Raw genomic sequence first — 23782 nt, 5'->3', positions numbered from 1 at the left:
AGCTTAATTTTCGGAAAATTGAAAGTGGAGACACTATTCATTGGCATTTTGCCCTTTAAAAGAAACTTAATACAAGATTAGCAAGATAGTAGAGCTGTGGTAATTGGGTGTCTCTCAGGGTAATAAACCATTAAAGTTTATGAGTCACGTTAACAGAAAGCCCTCCCAGTTCCACCATTTCCCTTTATTGGTTCATTCCACAATAAACATAAAATCCTCTGCCTGGAGTTCAGAGCACAGCAAGGGAGAGAGGAAAAAGCCAGAATAGAAACTCCAGAAAGTAATAAGGGGGAAATGTTCAGTAACCTTTTGATCCTCAAGCTCATGACAAATATCCAGTGCTTAGTGTGCTGCTGGGACCAGCAAAACTTGACTGTGGCAAGACTTCCTCTCGAAGTCTTAGCAACTCGTCTGTTGACTTAGCAACTCGTCTGTTGTCGCAAGGATGCAGGGACTCCCCAGACACGTTTTCTAGAAGTCCTCCCAAAGCCAACTTAGTCATGCAAAAAAAAGATGAAGAAAAGGTAACTGAGCAATGTTAAAAGCTCTGGCCTTTTTTATGGAGGAGTCATTTGATCATTGCTTATTGGGGCTGCTGGTGGAAGCCTCGAGAAGGAGCAGGGTGTGGGCCACAAGCCAAGTCCCTGAGCACGGAGAGTATTGCCACTTTCTGCCAGTGTTGACTCAGTCTTTCAGAAGAGCACCATGCTATGTCTGCTTCTCTACACCATCCCAACTTAGAGGAGCCCTTGGGAAGAAGCTTTGTGTGACTGATCACAGACCACCATCTGAGAAAACCCTCTAGTGTAACTCATTTTCTTCCTTCACCCTCCTCATTACTTGACTCTTCTGTGTCAATGGATTTTATTCTGTGCTTTTATTTACAGCTTCTCAAAATCTTTCGGAAGGTGAAGAGTATGTATATGTGTTTCTGCATGTGTGATTTAACAAGAACATCCAAATTAATATACACATAAAAACAGGTCTTTCACGATTTATGGAAGGCATTATGCAAATCTTATTGCATGTGGGTTTTCTTTCAAAAGAATTCTTTGATGGCCAATATTCAAATAAAAAAGCCATTGTTTGCATCTTATTTTTCAAAAAGAATATGCTAACTGCCAGATGCTGTTTTGTGGCCAGGATGATGCATCCAAAACATATCCTTCTGTGGAAATGGCAACATCCTTCTGTGAATTCTGAAAGTTTGAAAAGCCACAAAGGAGTTCTCTGTGTGTTAGGATCCCGGTAGGAATGGGGTATAGAGGGTTGGGGATTGGGATGATCTCAGAAAACAATCTGGTAGCTATTCAGTTGTGAAATCATTGGCATTTTCAGAATCTGTACATATAACCACTTTTACTGTTTTTTTTTTCCTTTTTTCTTTTTTAAAGATTACAGTGAAAGTAACCATTCTTAAGCCTATATGGCCAGCCCAGAGGAATTTTTCACTTCTCACTCAGTTTGTTTTTGCCCAAAGGCTAGGAAAGAAACAGCTCTACCCTGTTACCTCTGCCAGGAAACTTGAGACTCCAGAATGTTCCCTTATCCTGTACACTCATCTAATGTGTGTTCACGATCCCTGATTAAAAATACAACTTTTGATTGTTAAATTAATGTTTTTTGATCAAGTTGAATGTGTATAGCCATCTATATCCACATGGCAAATGTCCTATATACTACTACTCATCAGTGCCATTTGGTAATGGCCATCCCACTCAGCCTTTCAAATTGTAATAAAGTTTTGTCAGTTATTCAAATCTGGACAGTTATCAACTTGGACACGTTCCAAATTAAATTGATAACCTTGCTAATTGTCAAAATTAGCCAGATGTTTTGGGAATTGTTAATCTGATGAAAGTTATCTGATAGTACCTACATTGAACTTCCTTGTGAGTACATTTTCCAGAAAACCCATGATAAATGGAACCATTTTAGGAATGTTTTATTTTAAGCTCTTTGGATGGGAATGTTTCCAACTTAGATTAGCAACAGTTTTCAATAAGAAAGTTTCAGTCTTAAAGAGAATAACATAATGAAAACCCATGTGTACCCTCTATCCTATGAAATGAAATATTATAAATACAGTTGAGACTGCTGGCATATTCCAGATCATATTTCCTCCTCCATACCCACCCTGTAAATCTGCTGTCATAATTCCCATGCATGTCTGTAATAGATTATTTTTACTCATCGTTGATGGGATTTACCCATGTTGGTATGTGTAGCTCTAGTTCATTCTTTCCCAGTGCTATGCATTTCATCATTCTCTTCTTGGTATTTAAGTTGATTTTCATGTTCTGCTACAGTAATACTAAATGGACGTTCCAATAGGTCTCTTCCTGTGCACATGGATCAGTTTCTATAGAATATGTACTTAGGAGTCAAATTGCTGAGTCATAGGCTATAAACATCTTTCATAGTTATTACCAGTTAATTTCCAGAATGTTTACACAGTTCACAGGTCAGTTGTGTTGTTGAATGTCTTTCAGTTTGAGTTTGTCTGATGTTGCCTCATGATTAGATTCGGGTTTGGCAAAAATATCACAGAAGTAAAGCTGCAATCTTCTCAGTGCATCCAGTTGAGGACCTTGTTATAAAATGGCACACGATTCCAATTTGTCCCATTTCTGATGATGTTTGCTTTGGTCACTTCATTAGAATGATGTCTGACAGGCTTCTCTATGTTAAGTTACTCTTTTTCTCTTTGTAATTGGGAGATATTTTGTGGAGAGGTCCTTTGAAACACTGTAAATACCCCATTCTCCACATCCACTTCCTAGCCATGACAGAATAACAGGGTCCAAACTTACCCTGCAGTCTTAAAAAAATAACAGAAATCTAACAGAATATGCGGAACAGTAGTTTTGAGACGTTGGATGCTAGGCAGTGTTAGATATGGACCCTTCAGATAAGGTGAGCCCCATGATTGCCCCAACTGCTTGCCTAGAGAGAGTTTCCAGACCTCATCACAGCAAAGGGGAACCCATACAAGCTTAGTGGTCTCTGTGGGTTGAGGTTGAGAATTTTGGGAGGTCAATGTGGCTAGAATTCACAGAACAGAATAGCAGAGAGGAGAGAGGCAAAGAGTTCTCCAAGTCCCTGACAAGTTTGTGAGAAACTACACGAGGCTGGGGATAGAACCACCATAATGAACAGGCGGAACCATTTGTAGAGCTCACAAGGATGGGAATAGAAATACTTCACATTCCCAACAGCCAGAGTGGAGAAACCTCAAGATACATGGCACTGGATAGAGTTCTCAAGACGATCACCTCAGTGGTGTTGCTGAATTAGCCTTGGAATATAGGCTGCTCTGGTCCTAACCTAACGAAGATTAAAAGCAAGCCCTGAAAAGATAAACCTGTTTCCAAGTAACCTAACGGTGTCCCAGAACGAAGTGCAAAAAATATTTACAGAGAAAACCCTCCCCCCACCCCAGCACCTACAGTATAGAAATTACAACGTCTAGCATCTAACCAGTAATCACCAGGGATGCAAAGTAGGAAAATAAAACCCTTAATGAGGAGAAGGCTCATTCAAAACTGACAAAAAATGGCACAGATAATAGAACTAAAGAAACAAGGACATTGAAACAGCAATTATAAGTATACTTCATATATTCCAAGGTAGAGGAGAACATAAGCATGGTAAGGAGTAACATGGAAAATCTTAGAAAACAACAACAACAAACAGAAAAACAAGCCAAAAAACTCCCCAATATTTCTACAGATAGAAACTATCTTATTCCTCATTAACTTTCAATTTATTCATTTTTTGTACTTTTTGTATAGACTCAGGTTTCCATTTTATTTAAGGGATTATGATTTGTTACTAGCATTATTTATTTTGATACTCCAATTGTACTTGATCTGGCCAGTGGAAGTGCCTAAAGTTGGCATCTGTGTAACATTCTGAAAATCAGCCTGAAATCAGCCGTTTTCCAAGGAGCTCTGGTTTCTTTGAGGGAGGAATAGTATTTAGAAGCCAAGATCTGAATGTTAGGTATTTTCATTCCTCTGAGGGTGTTGCTGCTGCCGAGCCTCCCAGTCAGAACTAGAGAATATATATGTCTTTCAATTAATTGATTCATCAGTTGATAGATACATCAGTCAGTAGATGTAAACCATGAGTTTATATCATTGGTTCCAATTTCCATCCAACACCATAGAGGGTTCATTCTAGTTTTTGATACTTTTAACTCCAACAGGGAGAAACCAGACAATGAACTAATTATCATTTAATATATTACCCTGTAATAATAAGAATGAAGATGAAAACTAAAGCTGGAGTAAAGGGGATTGAACATGATTGCAAGGGAGGTTTAAAACATTATCAGGGAATTGTGAACAATGCTGCTGTAGACATGGGGGTGCATGTACCCCCCTTCAAATTAGTGTTGTATTCTTTGGGTAAATACCCAGCAGTGTGATTGCTGGATCGTAAGGTAGTTCTATTTTTAACTTTCAGAGGACCCTCCACACTGTTTTCCAGAGTGGCTGCCCAGTTTGCATTCCCACCAGCAGCCTAAGTGGGTTCCCCTTTCTCCGCATCCTCGCCAACACCTGTTGTTTCTTGCAGCATTATCTGCAATAGGCAAGATATGGAAGCAGCCCAAGTGTGCATCAGCTGATGAATGGATAAAGAAGATGTGGTATCTATATACAATGGAATAGTGTTCATCCATGAAAAAGAACACTGTGTGTTAACTAACTGGAATTAAAAACTTAAAAAAAGTTGTCAGGGAAGGCCTCTGAGAGTGACATCAGAGCAGAAAGCTGAAGGGGTAGTGAGCCAGCCATGTGGATATCAGTGCAAAGGCGCTGGGGTAGGAGTGTGTTTGGCACATGCAAGAAGGTCTCTGGCTGAAGTGACTGGGCAGGAAGGAGAGTGTTGGGACCAGATCCCAGAGCAGTTCGCGGGCATTCTAGAAGCCTTTGGCTTTGGAGGCTTTGGAGCACACAGGTGAGGTGAGCCGACATCTGCTTTACAGTGGTTGCTATGGCTACCATGTGTAGATCAGCCTGAAGGGAAGAAGTCTGGTGGGGCTGGGAGACACCAGTGAGGAGACCATTACAGGAGTCCAGGCGAGCGATGATGGGGGCAGTCAGTGGGGGGCGGGATGTTGGGCCCAGCAGTTTGCAGTGGACTGTGTGTGGTGAGTGAGAGAAAGGGAAAAGCTGAGCACAGCCTCGTTGATTTTGTCCTAACAACCGGACAGGGTTGCCATTTTACTGAGATATAGAAGATTTCAGAGGGAAGAAGACCCGGGGAGAAAATCAGGTGGTTTTGTTTTGTTTTGTTTTTAACTTTATACACGTTGATGTATAACACACATACAGAAAAGTACACAAATCATCATTGTACACCGTGATAAATTCTTATTAAGCAAGTAAGCAAGTCGACTCCCACCACAAGTGTAAATGATATCCTAACTTTTAACACCATACATTCCCTTTGCTAGCTTTTGAACTTTATATAAGTGGAAATATATGGCATGTATTCTGTCTGGCTTCTTTGGATCAACATTTTATTTGAGATATTCATCCCCGTTGTTACACATGGTCACCGTGTAGTATTCCATTGTATGCATACACCACTTTAATTTGTTCTTTCTATCATTGATAGTCCAATTTATCAAATATTTCCTTTATACTTACTACTTTTTATATCCTGTTTGAGAAACACATGCCTACCTTCAGATCATGGAGACAGTCTCTTGTGTTTTCTTCTAAATGTTTTCCCTGGATTTTCTGCCTTTTACTTTGACCTCTTACATTTGGTGGTACAATCCACCAAGAATTGATATTTTTGTGTGGTATATAGAGGTCAAGATTGATTTTTTGGAAATATTTATACCCAATTGACCCAGCTCCATTTATTGAAAAGTCCATTCTCTCTCCACCGATCTGTAGTGTCATTTATGTCCTAGATCAGGTGTGTGGGTCTGTTTCTGGACTTCCTGTGGTATTTCACTCATCTGTCTGTATTTGCTCCAATCCCACATTGTCTTCATTATTATAGCTTTATAATAGAGCTTAATTTCTGGCAGCAGAACTTCTCCAGCCTTGTTCTTTTTCTAGACTGCCTTGGATATTCTTGACCCCTTTGGATTTCCATATAAAATTTAGAATCAGCCTGTTAATTTCTACCCAACTACCCTCCCCAAGTCCCTTCTGGGGCTTTTTATATAATTTACACACAATAGAATGTATACATTTTAAGGGTACAGTTTGTTGAGTTTTGACAAATGTATACACTCACGTAATGAACACTGCAGTCAAGATACAGAAGAATTCCATCACCTGAGAAAGTTTTGTCTAGCCCCTTTCAAGTCAATCCCCTTTTCCTCCCAGAGACAACCACTCTTTCGATTTGTAGCACCATAAGTTGGTTTTGACTATCCTAGGACTTCATATAAATGGAATCTAAGTATGACCTCATTTATGTTTGACTACTTTTGCTCAACTTAATGTTTCTGGTAATCACTCGTGTTGTGTACCTCAGTTCAGTCCTCCTCATTGTTATGGAGTATTCCATTGTATGACTGTATCACAATTTGTTTATCCTTTCAGCTACTGATGGCCCCTTGGGTTTCTTCCATTTGGGGGCTACTATGATTAAAGCAACTGTGAAATTATTGTATCAGTCTCGTTTTGGGCATCTCTTTTCATTTCTCATGGGCAAATACCTAGACATGGGATTGGGTGGGTATCTGTTAAGTTTTATGAGAAACTGCTGAACCATTTCCCAAAGTGGTTGTATCATTCTACACTCCCACAAACAAGGTATGAGAGTTCTGGTTGTTCTGTAGACTCACCAGCATTTGGTGTGGCCGATCTTTTTAATATAGCCATTCTAAAGGTGGGAAGAGTTTCTTCATTTTGGTTGTAGTTTGCATTCCCAGAGGACTAATGATTCTGAGCACATTTTCATGTGCTTGTTGACCATTTGTATATCTTCCTTTGTGAAGTGCTGTTCAAATCTTTTGCCTTTTTGCTTGAGGCAAAAGGTCCCAGATAAAGGACTTTTGTCAGGTAAAGTTACCACAAAAAATTTTCATGAATATCTTCTAGGCTTCACTTGCCTTTTTATTTTCTTAGTGGTATCTTTTAAAGAGAAGCAAGCTTTAATTTTGGTAGATTCTAATTTATTAACTTTTTTCTCTTATGATTAGTGCTTTTTGTGTCTTAAGAAATCTTTGCCTGACTCAGGATCAAAGATATTCTCCTATGTACAAAGTTGTATTATTCTGTGTCTAGGTTTATGATCCATTTTGAATTCATTTTTGAGTATGGTTTGAGGTAATTGTTGAGGGTTTGTTTTTCTAGATGACATGTATTTGTTTCAGTGCCATATTTTGAAAATACTGTTCTTTCCCCTATTGGATTACCTTGGCACACTTTACTGAAAATCAGTTGACCATGTATGTCCGGGCTCTTTTCTCTCCATGTATTTCTGACTCTGTCCACTCATCTACTTGTTTATATGCCAAAATGACACAGTCTTACTGTAGCTTTAAAGTAAATTTTGAAGTCAACATCTTCAAGTTTGTTTTGACTTTTTTAGGTTCTTTGCATTTCCAAATAAGTTTTGGGTGTAACTTGTCAGTTTCTGATAAAAAGTCTGCTAAGATTTTTTTCCTGCCAATACTTTGATTGCAATTATGTTAACTCTATTAAATATCTCATCCATGAACATAGTATCTCTCTCAGTTTATGCCTTACTTTTTCTCAGCAGTGTTTTGTAGTTTTCAATGTAGAAGTCTTCTCTTTTGTTAAAGTTTATCTCTAAGTGTTTTTCATCAACTTTACTGAGGTATAATTTACGTATCATAAACTATGCCCCTTTTAACTAGACAGAGCAGCGTGTTTTAACTGATTATTTTATGTTGACTGACGTAATGGTAAGCAGAACAGGTTTTATTTTCCAACGTTTGTTGCTAGTTTACAGAAATACAATTGTATTTACATTCGGTTGTGGTATCTCTTAAAATTCTTTTATTCTTGAAGAGTCCCTAGCCTCTACTTTTTCTTTATAATATTGGCTTGTTCATACGTACGATAAAAATTCAGATTCTCGGTCACACCGTGTTCCAGTTGCTCAAGAGCCACATGTGTCTAGTGGCTGCTGTGTTGGATACCACAGATTTCCTCATTTCAGGGAGATGTAGTGAAAGGCTGTCAGGTGGACCCACCTGGATTCGCCTCATCGTTTTCTCATGACGCTGTGTTACACATTCTAATAATCTGTGTATTTACAGTAAATTGAGAGTGATACACATGTATTTAAATCTTAATGAAATGCAGATTCAGCGTTTAAGACTACCTTGTGAGTGATGCTGTGGCCTTTTTACCGCATTACAAAGAACTAAGAATTGACCATAGGTTTTGCAACATGGATGTAGCTGTTGATCCTGTCCTGGGGGTGAAGTCTTGATTCAAGGGGGTGGTTCAAGAGAGAAGAGGAGGAGTGGAATTGGTGGTACCAACAATGACAAAAAGTAGGAAGCTTTTGGTTCTGAAAGAGGGGCAGAGAAATAGTGTGTTCACTGGATGGGGACATGGGGTCAAATTGGAGAGATTACAGCATGTTAACGTTCTGATAGGGATGACTCACCTGTGAGGAGAAATCTGACTGTGGGACAGGGAGGATCACTGACACACTGGTTGTTGACAGGCAAGTGAGAGGGTCTGGCTAGTGGAGCTGTTGGCCGGGGAGAGGGGCCCAAAGGCTCTCCCCCAGCAATAACAGGGGCAGGCAAGCATGAGTCTTAAGAAGGTACATGAGACTTGTCTTCTCACTGATTCTACTATTTATTAATATCCACACGTCCAGAACCAAAGAGAAGTACTGTATGGCCTCAGGCTTCCATATTTGTTCTTCCATATGTGTTCTTCTATTTCATACACGTCTTAACTCCTTTACTATCACTTCTGTCTTCAGTTGGTCAGTTTGCCTTACTCTACAACTTCCCTCCCCATTCCACTTCCTACTTTTATTATGCCATAAGTTCAAACATCCAGAGATATGGCCATAAATCAAAAGAAAAAAAGTCCCACTCAAGTCACCCCAACTGGGAGGAACTGCGTGGAACTGTATGGCCTGGAACGTGGCTCCCTCAGGGAGTTTCTGTGCTTCCAAGGTGTCTTTGCTTCTGTTCCTTTCTCCTTTCTCTACCGCCAGCTTCCTCTGCTCATTCATAGTTTTAGCACCTCGGTGAATCTTGGCTGCATGCACGTGGCCATCTTGGCCCCACGGACCACAGTTTACATCATCCCCTTGCAGCTGTCGCTGCAAATACCTGATCTAGGCCTGGACTGAATTCCTGAGAAAAGGAATCTGATTGCAGGGACTTCTCCTAAGGCTCTGACCTCCCACGGTTGCCCTGCTCAGGCCAGGACAGCGGGGACATTTTTATTCAGGGGGTATTTGAATTGTGTGTGATCCAGGAGAGAGTGGTATCTAATTAAGTGAAGCACACAAGCTTTATTTTATGGACTTGTAAACATCTTTTTTAACTTTCTGTTTATTTTTTATTGGCTACATTCTATTTATCATAAGAAACCCTCCACAAATACTTGTAGAATGAATGACTTTTGAAATGATCAGTAAGAACTGCCCTTTTTTTTCTGAATTACATATCAGTTTTAATTTACTTTTGCATTTTTTTTTAAAGATTTTATTTATTTATTCATGAGAGACAGAGAGAGGCAGAGGGAGAAGCAGGCTTCCCGCGGAGCAGGGAGCCCGATGCGGGACTCAATCCCAGGACCCCGGGATCATGACCTGAGCCGAAGGCAGACGCTTAACCATCTGAGCCACCCAGGCGCCCTACTTTTGCATTTTTGGTTCAAAAAGAAACTGCTGTACTTCAGAAAGCTCCATGTATGAAAAAAAATTAGACATTTGGCAAAATGCTGCCAAGGCAAATCAGAATTCAGATTCATTTACCTGTCCCAATTAGCAAAGAGGGTAGATTTTGGAGTTCTGCCACAGGGATTTAAAGTTATTTTAGGATTTTTTTTTTTAAAGATTTTATTTATTTATTTATTTGACAGAGAGAGAGACAGCGAGAGAGGGAACACAAGCAGGGGGAGTGGGAGAGGGAGAAGCAGGCTTCCCGCGGAGCAAGGAGCCCGATGCGGGACTCGATCCCAGGACCCTGGGATCATGACCTGAGCCGAAGGCAGATGCTTAACGACTGAGTCACTCAGGTGCCCTATTTTAGAATTTTAAAACATTTTATTTTATATAAATATATTGAAAATATTTATATATTTAAGAATATTATTCTCTGAAGCCCAAATGCACAGTTGCTACAAATTTAATAAATATCTTGAGATTGGATGCAAATTCAGTTGAGAGGCAAAGTGTTTCCTTACTGCTAACTTGTCCCTTTAATGGGTTTGGATCCAGATGTTTCGACCTCATTTGCTGGAGTGGATGCAGCATTAGCCTGTCAGTTCCCTGCTGTTCACCATTATTTAGTATTATTAGAGACCGTAAGTGTGCATGTAAGAAAGGCTTTAAACTGAGAAAGGTACTAGGCTGCAGTCCATGCCCAGAAATTCTGAGGTGAAAAACAACAAAACAAAGCGACTATGAATAAAGCTTTAGAATACTAATATTAAGCAGCTGCAGGGGCCACGAGCAGCCTGCTTGTACTTGGCTTTAGATTAGCTGTCAGCTGAGGTCCTTGAGCACATCACCAAATCTTCATTAAGGGCCATTCTCTCCTTCCAGGAAAGCATCTAACAAACCATATATTCCACAATTGGATATGCAGATTTTTTAGCAGTAACAGAAAACATAAATTTTCCTAAGGTAATAGGGACCACACTATTGTGCTCATAAATCCTTATATAGTGCTTAGATTTACTCTATAGATCATTGTACTAAAGTCAATTTCTACTTCAACAGTAATACAGGATATAGTTCTTAAGAAATGGTAGAACTGCTGAGAATTCCCTTTATACTGGGGCTCCTGGGTTGTTCAATCAGTTAAGCATCCGACTCTTGGTTTCAGCTCAGGTCATGATCTCAGGGTCATGAGATTGAGCCCCACACTGGGCTCTGTGTGTGTGTGGAGTCTGCTTAAGAGTGTGTGTGTGGAGTCTGCTTAAGATTCTCTCTGGCCCTCTCCCTCTGCCCCTGTCCCCGCCCTAAAAAAAAAAAAAAAAAAAAAAAAAGAATTTCCTTTACATTGACGTACATATTTCATTGTTCTTGTAAGGGGAGTATAATAGGTTTGCTTCTTGTCTAATTACAATGTGAACCATAGAATCCAGCCTCTCCAGTTCTCAGGATACTCGTGTTCTCCATAGTCTAATGGTTACTGGTTGTCCATTTGTGAGAGTGTTTATAGATGCCCTTAGCTCAGAGCTCTGGCCCGTTGGGAATACCATGCATGTGTTCATCAATCAGCAAAGACTCATGCTCCAGTAACTAATACAAAGATCCACTTTCAGTTTGTTTTCCTACTTTTAAAAACACAGGGATTTAATGGCTAGTATTTTATTTAGGATATTTATGTCTGGATTCATAAATGAAATGGGCCTATCGTTTTCTTTTCTTATACAATCTGTTGTTGATCTGAGAACTAAGAATACCATTATGAAATGATTTAAATAGCTTTTCTTATTTTTATATTTTCTTAAACAATTTGAAAAGGTAAGAGATGTTCTGGCCCCCGAGAGTTGCTGGAACACGGGGAAACCATCTGGGCCTGTGTGGTTTGGAAGAGTCGCATAAAAGGCACGGGGGTGTGTGATTGCCATTTTAGTTTCCTGGCCTTTGATTTCTTTTTCTTTTCCTTGTTGCACCAGAACTTTTATTCATGTTTTTCCTAAAAGTTGAGAGAATCTGATTTATTGTTGTACCATTGGTAATAGTACTTTGTGCTCCTTCTGAAATTCCTCGTGAAGGAGTGCGCACTTCGGAGCCAGCAGCCATGTGTGGTCCGGCACCGCGCAGCTGGAGCCCCTCGTATTCACTGCTTCTGACCAGAAGCCATGGCTTCCGTCCCCAGCAAGGCACCGCCATCCTGCAGTCCCCATTCGTCGGTCCCCATGTTTCTAGACATCTCAGCCAGGTGTGTGTGCCTGAACCATATTAGGTGCCACTTTGTATTTTCATGTATATTGCCACAAAATTGTTCATAGTATTTCATTTTATTTTTATTTTTTTAAAAGATTTTATTTATGGGGCACCTGGGTGGCTCAGTCGTTAAGCCTCTGCCTTCGGCTCAGGTCATGATCCCAGGGTCCTGGGATCGAGCCCCGCATCGGGCTCCCTGCTCCGTGGGGGAAACCTGCTTCTCCCTCTCCTCCTCCCCCTGCTTGTGTTCCCGCTCTTGCTGTGTCTCTGTCAAATAAATAAATAAATAATGTCAAATAATAAAAAAAAAGATTTTGGTTTTTTTAAGATTTTATATTTATTTATTTGACAGAGAGATCTAGCAAGAGCGGGAACACAAGCAAGGGGAGGAGGAGAGAGAGAAGCAGGCTCCCTGCCGAGCAAGGAGCCCGATGCAGAACTCGATCCCAGGACCCTGGGATCATGACCTGAGCCGAAGGCAGATGCTTAACGACTGAGCCACCCAGGCGCCCCAGTATTTTATTTTTTTAATCTGTGCTGCACTTTTAGCTATATCCACTTTTTCTCTCTTTTTCTTTTCTGCCTCTCCTACAAATACATGTTCACATAGATGATCAGTCCCTAGAAATGAGAGTATTTTATCTTTTTTGCAAGGTTTGCCCTTCTTGATCTTCTTCTATATTGCTTTTTATTTTTTTTATTTTTATTTATTTATTTGAGAGAGAGAGAATGAGAGATAGAGAGCACGAGAGGGAAGAGGGTCAGAGGGAGAAGCAGACTCCCTGCTGAGCAGGGAGCCCGATGTGGGACTCAATCCCGGGACTCCAGGATCATGACCTGAGCCGAAGGCAGTCGCTTAACCAACTGAGCCACCCAGGCGCCCTTCTATATTGCTTTTTAGTTTCTTACTGTTCTTACTCCCATTCTTCTTTTCTCTCTGGGTTTATTCTTCTGATAATTTCTTGGGTTGGTCACCTAGCTCATGGGTGGTATTCTTTTCCTAAGATATACCGTGCACATCATTGCTCAGGCTGCTTAGCTTGGCACCCCTCCTTACCGGTTGGGGCTAATGCATGTACAGATTTTGAATGCTACCTGTGAATATAAACATTTTGGGCTACAAGTTTTTCTTTTCAATGCTACTTTAACTGCATCCCACTAATTTTTATGGGATGTTAAATTAATTTTATTCTTAAGCTATCCTGTAATTTACATATTCCTGAAAGCACGGAAGCAGAAATAAAATTATATGTTGTACTTTATTGGGTGAAAATGAGATTGTTTGTGGTCCACTGCACGAATTTCCAGTCTTGAACAAATAAACATTTTTGTTGTTAATAAAGGAAAACCCACAAACACCCAGGGTGGCTTTGGAGGCACCTATCAGTTTAGACATATAGTATTTTCTCATTTCTATTATGAGCACTTTTATGGTTCATATGTTGTTTAGTGCATTTTAAAACATCTAAGTGACTGGAAACTTCCATTATTTCCTTGTTATTAGTGCTAACTGAATTGTACTGTTCTGTGATATGGATTCCTCCGTATTTGCGGAGGATTGCTCCGTGGCCTGTACAGGATCTGTTTCCAGAATATATTCCAGGTGTGCTTGGGAAGAATGTAGGTTGCTGTCAGGGACCAGGTTCTCTGCAGTTCCATTTCACAAGCCTGTTTGCTGAGTTGTTTACATCTACTGTATGCTTACTGCATTGTATCCTTCATCTGTCAATTTCTGAGAGTAGAAGGTGAGATCTCCCGTTATAAAAGTACAGTCTTGGGGCGCCTGGGTGGCTCAGTCAGTTAAGCGGCCAACTGTTGATTTCGGCTCAGGTCATGATCTCAGGGTCCTGGGATCAAGCCCCAGGTTGGGCTCTGCGCTCAGCAGGGAGCCTGCTTTAGAATTCTGTCTGCCCCTCCCCCCATTTGCTCTCTCTCTCTAAAATAAGTAAGTAAATCTTTAAATAATAATAATAGTGCAGTCTTCCAAACCTGTAGTTCTGCCAATTTTTATCAATTTTGAAACTGTATGATTAGCTGCATACAAATTTAGAATTTTGCCCTTCAGCTAAGGTTTTTTAACATTAGAAAATGGATCTTTGTTTTTATTAGTGCCTTTTATGGTCTATTTTGTTGATCCTTTTGTTGTCAACAGTTGGGCCTTATGCTTTGGTAGGTTTGATTTTTCTTCTCCCCGCAAAGAGGCATATCGTTTTTTAAAGAGCATGTGGCATGTTACCATCATCATCATTCTTTTTGTTTAGTTCGTTCAATTACATTTATAATTACTAGTAATCTTCTTTCTTTCATACTATATTTGTCCTGCTTTTAAAAAATGGTTTCTGTTGCTATTCCCTCTTTTTTCTATTCCTTTAGATCAACCAAGTTTTTAAAACTGTTTTTTTCCCCTCCACTAACTAGTTTGGTATAACCCTTTATTTCTATTTGTGTGTTTTGATGTACTTAACTTACACTAAAAATAATTTTTGTTTTCTTCCTAAACAACCTGTAACACTTTAACTTCCTTGTTTTACATATTATTGTCCAGTATTTTAATTTTTTATTGCTATTCCAATGAGATGTTAGGGTTTTTTTTTTTAAGATTTCATTTATTTGAGAGAAAGCCCAGGTAGGGGAGGGGCAGAGGGCAAGGGAGAAGCAGGCTCCCCACTGAGCACAGAGCCAGATGTGGGCTCGATCCCAGGACCCTGAGACTATGACCTGAGCCGAAGTCAGACGCTTAGCCGACTGAGCCACCCAGGCGCCCTGGGATGTTAGTTTTTATACAATTAGTATTTGTTGTTGTTGTTTTTTTAAGGATTTTATTTATTTATTTGACAGAGAGAGAGAGTCACATTTACTTATTTGTCCACTAGTCCTTCATGCTTCTCAGACTTTTACACAGAGGATTGTTTTCCTTCTTTCCAGAATACTTTCCTTGGAAGTTTCTTTAGTTACAGGGATCTGTTGGTAATGAACTCTGGTTTTGTCAGCACGCTTACACAACTGTGGATTTTCTGGTCCTCCAACTATGATCACAGATCAGAAGCATTCAGTCTTCTAATTCACCACCCACCCCAGGTGCCCTGTGCCTCAGAGCCGCAGAAGCCTGCCTGCAGGTTGGCTCTGTGCGCACTCTCTTGGGTTCTCCTCCTGGCAAACTGAGGCTACGGTGTACGTATGAGACTCCAGATTGACTCACTGCTCGTTAGCGACACATGGCCATTCTGTGTACTGCAAAGAAACCTAGAAAGTGTGGGACATGTACAGAAAGTGATTCAGATACAGCACTTAAAACCGAGGGAACTCATGCTTTAATAGACACTGAAATCACAAAGGAAGGCCAAGTGCCTTAACAATCTCAATAAAAATATGAAGTTCTTTTTACATGGTAAATTTCGTAATATAAAAAGTTTAATGCCATCTGGAAACTGTAATTTACAAAAAAGTCCACATAGGCCAAAGATGGCTAACACTGCATACAAGGGGGGTGAGTGCCAAGTGGGGAAGGCATCTGAGAAGGGGAGAGGTGACCGCCTGTGTCCTTACATGGAACATCTCCGAAAGATCTGTTACAAACAAGGGCCCAGTCCACAAACCACATGTACAATCATTTTAGGTAAAACAACAAAATGTTTGATGAAAATTATGCCGTTTTCACCTTTTGCCTACTTACTAAAAGCAACCAGAGGATTGCCTGGTATTTTTTCCAAACTGAACTGAAACTAACAAAGTGATCATGGGAGGCAGTGGGACACAGGCACCTTTCGGGGGACTTGCTACAGTGACCACCTGCTGAGATCCACTGGGATAGCACGAGCAGGATAAGGACGGCGTGTGCAGCACCTCATCTCCTGCCGAGACCCCGAGACCATCTGTGTGGGCCATGACACATTTCAAACGGGATGGAGGTGAGAACGTTTTCGTTTCACTACACACTAATGTGGACTAAAATGTTAAGTTTTAGAGCTCATTTTGTCTTGGTATTTTGATTTAATTGAAATCAGTGAAGTAGTTGAGTAGTTCGCTGGTACCAATTAAGATAGGATCTACTACCTTACTCTGTGGTCATACCAAGGTTTCTAGGAGAGGGACATTTTATTGCTTGTGTTGAGTGTATCTGCATCCGATGGGAGTGGCACAGGGGCAGGGCATTCCAGTTTCCTGAGCTGAAAAGGAAATCTATCCAATGCTATCTGCATATAGTGAGGAAGAGATATTTTTATAAATTTTACCCACGTCCATTGGCTCATCCAGATGGGGCGAAGAGCCACGGACTATGCAGGAGTCATTTGCTTCTCTCCGCGTGGCTCAGGGTTCCCGTGCATGCCAGTTTTATCCACAACTTGACACTCACTTTCCCTAGACTATAGAAACAAAACATTCTAACTCTCTGTCCCCTATACCAGGAGTCAGCAAACTTTTTCTTAAACGGTCAGGTATTAGGTATTTTAGGCTTTGTGGGCCAAGAGGCAAAATCAAGAATATGATGCCTGTACTTACAGAACTATTTAAACGTGTCGAAGCCATGCCTATCTCATGGCTATGAAAACCCAAGCCTCTGACCAGATTTAGCCTGTGGGTCATCATCTGCCAACCCCTGATCTGTACAAAGAAATCTGTGAATTATACAGTTTCACATCATTTTTAAGTGCATACGTTTTTCAGGGGAGCCTGAAAAAGTTACTTTGATTTGACATCCATTTCACTCATAAAGAAAACACCAATACTGACAGTAAACATAAAGAAGTGGCAACTCTATGGTGATTTTTAGGTTGGTCCTATCATTTTTGTCATGTTTGCTTTCCTTCATCAAAGCTTCTATCTAGGACCAAAAAAAAAAAAAAAAAATCACACCATTTGGTTTGGTTTTCCAACATGAAACCTAAAACAACAATGTAGTTAGGACTAAAACCAGGTTGGGGTCCATGAGTCCTCCTCGCTGGCTTGGTAACCGTGGGGAGCGGTCTGGGTGGCAGCGTGCACCGGAGGTGGACAAACGGGTGCACTCACATGGGGGGCACAGACCCCAGGCCTGTCCTCCAGGGCTCCTTGGCACTTGGGAAAGAGGCTGAGATTGCTGAGAAAGGGACAGCCTAACTATCTACATAGGGATTCAGAAATTGAGGTTTCATTTTTGTTGCTGAGGACCTGATTTTGCTATCTAAATGCACAGTGCTATAAACTTACTTTCATTTGCTACTCTGGTAATTTATTACGGTTTATTTGTTCCCTACTGACATAAAGAACCTCATAAGTGCTTGCTTCTTTATAAAGGATTTGTCTTCCAGTGTTGGGGTCAGGGCTAGAACGGGACATCCTTAGTTCTTCTTTCGCCAACATGGATGCTGGGGTAAAGGCAAAAACCTCCATGACATAGCCAAATAAATATTCTCCTTTCCTCTTTTCACGGTACACCAAAGAACAGGGCAAGTGGTCAGGGTATGTTTAGAAAGTAAGATCCTACCCAAAGTTAAAGACTCTACTTGGAGGTCTCCTGCCAGGCCTTGCCTGTCTACTCCATGTGGTGTGGGCCACGTGGCTGCCCACCTCTGTGGGACACCCCCTTGTGGGCAGAGTGGTCAGGTTTTCATTTTAGAATTATGTAAAAAGAGTTTATGTAAATTCTCCCACTAAACTTAGTACTAATAGGATTTTTAGCATTTCATTCCTTTATAAGTTAATGCTCGCCCCTACCCAGACTACCTTTTGTCTCCACCCAGCTGGTAACTTCTGTGTACGGTCACAGCTGGAGGAAAAGTCCACCCCCGTTTGTCCAGGACAACACTTTCAGGAATATCTATTTCCCTGCCCAGCCATAACTCGGATGTCAATCCCCGCAAAAGCCCCCCCGTTTCTCAGGCCATGGACGCGAAAGTCCTGTGGGAAGGGAGGGGGCTGGTCCCCACTAAAGGTGAGGGTGCCCGAGCGGCTCGCAGCCGTGTGGTGCCGGGGCCTGGGAGCAGGGGACAGATTTAGAGAGGAGACGTGTTCGAGGCCTGGAGTTGGGAGAAGAGAATAAAATGAAGCAGCTGCTTAAAGGGAATGGGAGCTGTTAAGTTCCATTCTGGTTACGTCGAGTTAGCCGTGGGATTTTTTTTTTTTTTTCTTTTATGTTTACAAGGAAACGGAGTATTTCAACCTTTCCCCCCCCAACTTGATAGTTACTTATTGATGACTATTCAAAATCTGACATTTTAAAAAATTTGAGCTTTTAAAAATAATAGCTATAAATGCAAAGTACTATTGATAATAAAACCGAGTTGTTTATCCACGTACAAAAAAGGTCAGTAATGTTTTAAAAGCACAAAGTTGCATTTTAAATCACAATTGCATAGTTCTAAAATGCCTGGAGAAGAGTTACATAAAATTTTTAAGAAAATTCAAGTTTGGCTGACAGTGGGGCCCCAAGGACATCTGTAGAGCTCGATGGAGCAGAGCCAAGTTCAGGAAGGCAGCGCTGCTGAAACGTGGATTATTGCATTGCTACCGTGCTGGGACGCGGATCAGGAGACCAAAATCGCTACAGTTTGGTGACACATGACTGGCATTTTAAAAACCATTCTGTTTTTGGCTAATATCACACTTCCATGTAGAATTCAACTTAGATTTTATATATCCCACCCCCAACCAGCACCTGAAAGCCTTAAAAAAAAAGCCCTCTTTGTATTTCTGTGTATAAAAGGTACTGCATATCTACCTCTTAGCAAAATATGTGCTCCCCCTTTCCTCTCCCCCACCCCGGAACCATGGCCGTTTTTGTACAAAAAGTCCTGTTGAGGAATCACATCAAAGATGACAAGCAGGGAGTTCAAGGTAAACATTGGGTGAAGTGTGTAGAAAACTGCCTGGGCCTCCCGTGCCAACCCCACAGAAGTCCTGGCTCCCGGTGAGCGTGGCCCAGAGTCGCCAGCGGCCGTGTGCGTGGTGGCCCGCACCCCGAGGGCGCGCCCAGCGTGAGGTGGCTGGCGGTTGCGTGGGGTGACAGCACTCGGCCGAGCGGGGAGGCCCCCTGCGGCTGCTGCACCCTGAGTCCGCGAGTACAGAAGATGCTTTAGCATTTGGAGGAAGGAAAAAATCTTCCAGAGGACAGAAACTTGTAGCCGTTTCCAGAAGGCAGTCTCAGCGGGCGGGCGGGCGCGGGCGCGGGGGGCCCGGCGGGCAGGGGCAGCGCGCCCAGCGCCGTGGTCTCCGTGCGCCAGTGGCCGTTGGGCGGGGCTTTCTGGGGCGCTTCTCCGGGCGGCTGCAGGGACAGCTCCTTCAGCTCCAGCTTGTCCACGCCTTCCTCCTTCTTGGTGTGCCGCGGGGACAGATTGAGCAGACTGAGCACGTCCCTCTTGGAAGTCATGGTGCCGGGGGCGCCCCGGAATATTTTCATGGGTCCCGTGGGAGGCTGGGGCGCGCTCTGCCAGAACATCTTGAGGTTGTGGACGGCCTGCACCTTCTCGTCGATGGCCGCCATCTTCAGTCTGTCCACGTCGGGGGCGTCGGCGGGGCTGGAGCGCGCGGAGCCGGCCGAGGAGTAGGAGAGGGCTGGGGACGGCGCGCTCCCGGCCGGAGACTGATGGCCCGAGCTCGGGGACGCGTTCCTGGGGGACTTGGCGATGTGGGCGCTGTACGGGGAGCTGGGGTACTTCAGTTTGAAGAGAGGCTGGTCGGGGAGAGAAGTCTGGGAGTCGGAGGCGGGCGACGGGCGGCCACTGTGCTGGCTCGGGCTGTCCTTGACGGACGCCTCCGAGGCCGTGGGGCTGCTGTAGCCTGAACTCACCTTGGGGAGGGACGAGCTCCTGGCTGGGGGCTTTGGTTTCGCGGGGACCGGCGACGGCTGGCTCCTGGGGTGCGAGAGCGCCGGCCTGCTGAACGCGCTGGTTTCGGACGCTCGGAAGACGGCCGCGCTGTGGGGCGCAGGGCCACCCTCCTCCGGGCTGCTGCCCTTGCCGGCCTGGCCGCCGCCCCTCTGCAGGCGCTCCACCGCCATGAGATGACTCTGCGTCTCCTCCAGAATCTTCTGCGCCAACTCCTGCGGATCGAGCTTTGGGTTGCTTTCTTCTTGGGATTTCACGGTACTGTCCGTTTCTGTGCTAGACTGGTCTGACTCCCCTGTGTCCGAACTGGCCAGCTTTCCCACCTTCTGGAAGGGGGAGTTTGGGCTGGGAATGAGAGTCACTTTAACTGGAGAATTTGGTGTGCTGACGCTCCCCTTGGAGCTTACCGACACTTTCATACCCGCAGCCGGCCCCGCGCGGGGCTGTTTGTGATCTGGCGAGAGGCGCGTCGGCCTGTTTTCCTGGTAGGCCGCCAAAGGCTCCGTGCTGATGATGGAAAAGCCCTCGTATTCGTCTTCGTCTTTGCCGCCGGCAGGGCGGGTCTGGGGGGACAGCTGGCCCCGCGGCAGGGTGCATCGCTGTGGGTAGGCGCTCTTGGACCGCTCGTAGTCCTGCCGGCCGCGGGGACCCCCCGCTTCCGACCCAGCCTCGGGCTTGGAGACAAAGCTCATGGAGGAGGCGATGGAGCTCAGGCTGTACACGGAGATGGCGTCCGAGGCGATGCTGTCGGCGCCGGTGGGGGAGAAGGGGGGGTGCTGGTAGCTCAAGGGCAAGGCGTTGGAGACAGACTGGGCGGAGGCCAGAGACTCCAGGGAGGACGAGCTGTCGAGGCTGAGGCGCTTGGGGAGCTCAGTAGAATCTAAGACAGAAATAGGTGCCCAGAGGGCGGTTAGAATGCTCTACGGTTTATTCTTTCAAAATCGCAAGCATCCTCATACGCACAGAAGCTAGTGGGAACCGTGCAAGTGCTACTCATGCACGACTTGCATTTATCTCATGCTCCCCCGAGCACACGGTCCTGCTGGAGAGAGTAAATGTGACGCAGGGCCCAGAACACTCGGGAGAACTCCAGGCCCAGCCAGCCCCAGCCCAGCCCCCTACCACGCCGTCTCCACCGCGTTCTCATCTCACCCAACCCCACGTCCGCCTCGGGCTCCGACCCCGGGCTCCGACCCGGCCTAAACCCACAGCCGCCACCCTCCACGTTTCAGCGGCTCCGCGCCGTCACTTACACTCACTGTCCGCACTGCCTGTCCTCCCACCTTCTCTCAACCCGCTCCACCCGGGCCTCTGCCCTCCCCAGACGTCCCGGGGCAGCCGTGCTGCCAAGCCCAGTGTTCACCGCTCACGTCTGCAGTCGGCTCCCCGGCCCCCGCTGACCACGCCTTCCCGCCCTGCTCATCCCTGTGACCTGTGACCCCCCCCCCAACAGGACACCGCCCTCCCCTGCGGGGCCTGCACCGCTTCTCCGTCTCGGCGCTGGCCTCTCCCGGAACCTCGGCCTCACGTACCCAGCTGTCGGGGGAGCTTGTCTGATGGAGATTTCAGAACGGAACATGTCCAAGATGGAACTCAACCCCCGCCTCCTGCCACTTTCAAGGTCTCACCAAAAGGCAGTCCTGTTCTGGCCTTTGTTCCGAAAAACAAGGGATCACCTTTGACCCGCCCTCTGTGTCTGACTCAGCCTTCAGCGGATCGCGGGAGTTCTGCCTTCGAACCGTGGCCCCCGCTGTCTTCATGCGGCAGCCGGCCGTGCCCCCGGCGCCCCGAAAACTGCCTGTGGCCTGAGCCGCGGGGCACCGCTCCTCCCTAGTTCGTCGGCCCGCTGCCACCCTGTCTCGTCCCTTCCCCCGCGCGTCTTCACGGCCCTCGGCAGCAGCCCGTCTCTACCGCACGTGTCGTGAGTTCGCCAGAGCGGGGTTTTTGTTCACTGCTCTTGCACGGTCCCGAACACAGCCACACAAAATACTTTCCGTTTCTCTCCCCCTTCCCCAAACGCAGCCAGATGTGTGCCGACGCCTGTCGCGTGGGGGCGCGCGCGGGGGGCGCTTACCGAAGAGCGCGAGCAGAGACTGCAGGGCAAAGTGCATGGTTCGCCGGTTGGCCTGTTTGCCGGTTTTCAGGATGACCTCCTCCTGACCCACTTCACAGAGATCGAACCCTAGAGGAACAAAGACTGTCGGTCTCCGCGGCCACGGGGAAGGGTCCCTGTCCTGGAGAGGAGGAGCGCCGCAGGGCTGCCCGCCCCGTCTCCCGGGAACCCCCCCCCCCCCGCCCCCGCACCTGGCCCGGGCTGCCCCGGGGGCCTGTGAACCTCCTGCCTCCCGCTCCCGGAGCACCCGCTCCGTTCCTGCTCCCGGTACGGCTCGGGAAGGTGAGCTGCCTTCTCCATTCTTTCCCAGACTCTGAGAAGGACAAAAACTGGCCACTCCCCTCAGCGCGGGCTCCGACATTTAAAGCTGGTGCCTGGGAAGGTGGAAGCTTCTCAAGGGCACGGACGGTGTCCCCAGACACGGCCAGCGTCTGCCACCGAGGGCTCAGAAACGAGCGGGCTCTGCCCACGGAGAACCGGGCCTCTCGGCTGAGCCACCTGCGCGGGCCGTGCGGGCACTCACGGTTCCGCCGAGGCTCGGGCCGGGCCGGCCGAAGGCAGGGGCCGCGAGCGCAGGAGGCCGGCCCGCCGGCGGCCGCCGCACTGAGACCAGGAGCCCGCAGAGCGCCCGGCACCCGTCGCCCTGGGCAGCGCACAGGCGGAAGGCGCCGAAGGCGGACGCCACGGCCTGTGTCCGCAGACGGGATTTAGGGCCGGAGGAGCCCTGGGCCCTGCACGTGTGCACTCCGCCTGGAACAGTGGAAGCCCTTGGTGCTGACGGCCCAGGGGGCAGGACCCCTTCCCTCCTCCCACGTGCGCTCCGGTGACAGGGTCTGTGACGCCCGACGCGCCCGTGCGGTTCCTGACAGAGTCGTCACCAAAGGAGAAATGTGTCTCTCTTTTTATTCTCATGCAGGGATTCTGGTGTTGGTCTGAGGCTGTCATTCCTCTGGGAATTTGGTTCACTCCACGAGCTACCTCAGCCTTCCCGTTGCTATGGGATATTTTCCCCTCTGACCTCAAGCAGAAACTCTCCCTGAAAGCAACAGGAAGGTCTCAGAGAACTCAGCATTTAAAAACAAATAACTAATATAAACGTTTTAGTTTCTCTAACTAAATGATGACTCGGTTACACCAACAGAACGGCGGTGATGGGTTGTGTTGGTCCTGCTGGGTGCTGAGGGCTGGAAAGGGGGCACTTCTAGGAGCCTCAGAGCCCTCAAGAGTGAGGGGGTCACTTCTCCAAATGCCGGGCCTGCAGACACGTTTCCTCCCCCCGCGGTCTCAGGCCACGGGATTTAAGGATAAGTATGTGCACACTGACTCACCCCTTGAGTATCAGTGGATTTGGAAAACGTGGAGGCCGTCAGTGAAGATAACCCACCATCCCAACACCAGGGAGAGCCAATGACACACCTGGAAATATCCAGTTCACAGGCGAGGGGGGCTGCCTCTGTCGCACCCACACCGAAGGGAGGTGTAGGCCCTGCGTGAGGAACACAGCTTTTCCTTTACAAAAAAAAAAAAGGCCTTGGCTCCGTCTTCCCTCACCTGTGTCCTGTCACTGCCCCAAGGCCAGCCCTACAGCCCGTTCTGGAAGGGAAAGAGATCCCTCTTGGGTGTGGACCTGGCCTTTCTCACTGTTGGTCCAATCGCTACTGACTACATTTATCTAGATATAAATGTACTGTGTTTATGGCAAGAAGACTACGCTTTAAGCCAACAGAAACAAGCACATAGTTCAAATCATAAAAGGATGTGAGAACAT

At 45.5% G+C, this 23782-nt stretch overlaps 1 protein-coding gene across 1 annotated transcript in view; it reads right to left on the bottom strand.

The window, feature by feature from the left end:
• Positions 1-18927: 18927 nt before the first annotated feature.
• TTC28 (tetratricopeptide repeat domain 28) overlaps positions 18928-23782 on the bottom strand; it is a 604133-nt gene continuing 599278 nt past the window's right edge. Inside the window, exons 22-23 of the mRNA XM_044921035.1 lie at positions 21976-22083; positions 18928-20781 (exon numbers count right to left, since the gene is read on the bottom strand). Coding sequence (XP_044776970.1) covers positions 19151-20781; positions 21976-22083 — 1739 coding nt within the window. The 3' untranslated portion in view covers positions 18928-19150. The remainder of the gene's footprint in view (positions 20782-21975; positions 22084-23782) is intronic.

The sequence above is a fragment of the Neomonachus schauinslandi genome, chromosome 14 (genome assembly GCF_002201575.2).
Source record: "Neomonachus schauinslandi chromosome 14, ASM220157v2, whole genome shotgun sequence".
In the NCBI taxonomy this organism is placed as follows: domain Eukaryota; kingdom Metazoa; phylum Chordata; class Mammalia; order Carnivora; family Phocidae; genus Neomonachus; species Neomonachus schauinslandi.
This window is presented reverse-complemented; position numbering and strand designations above follow the sequence as displayed.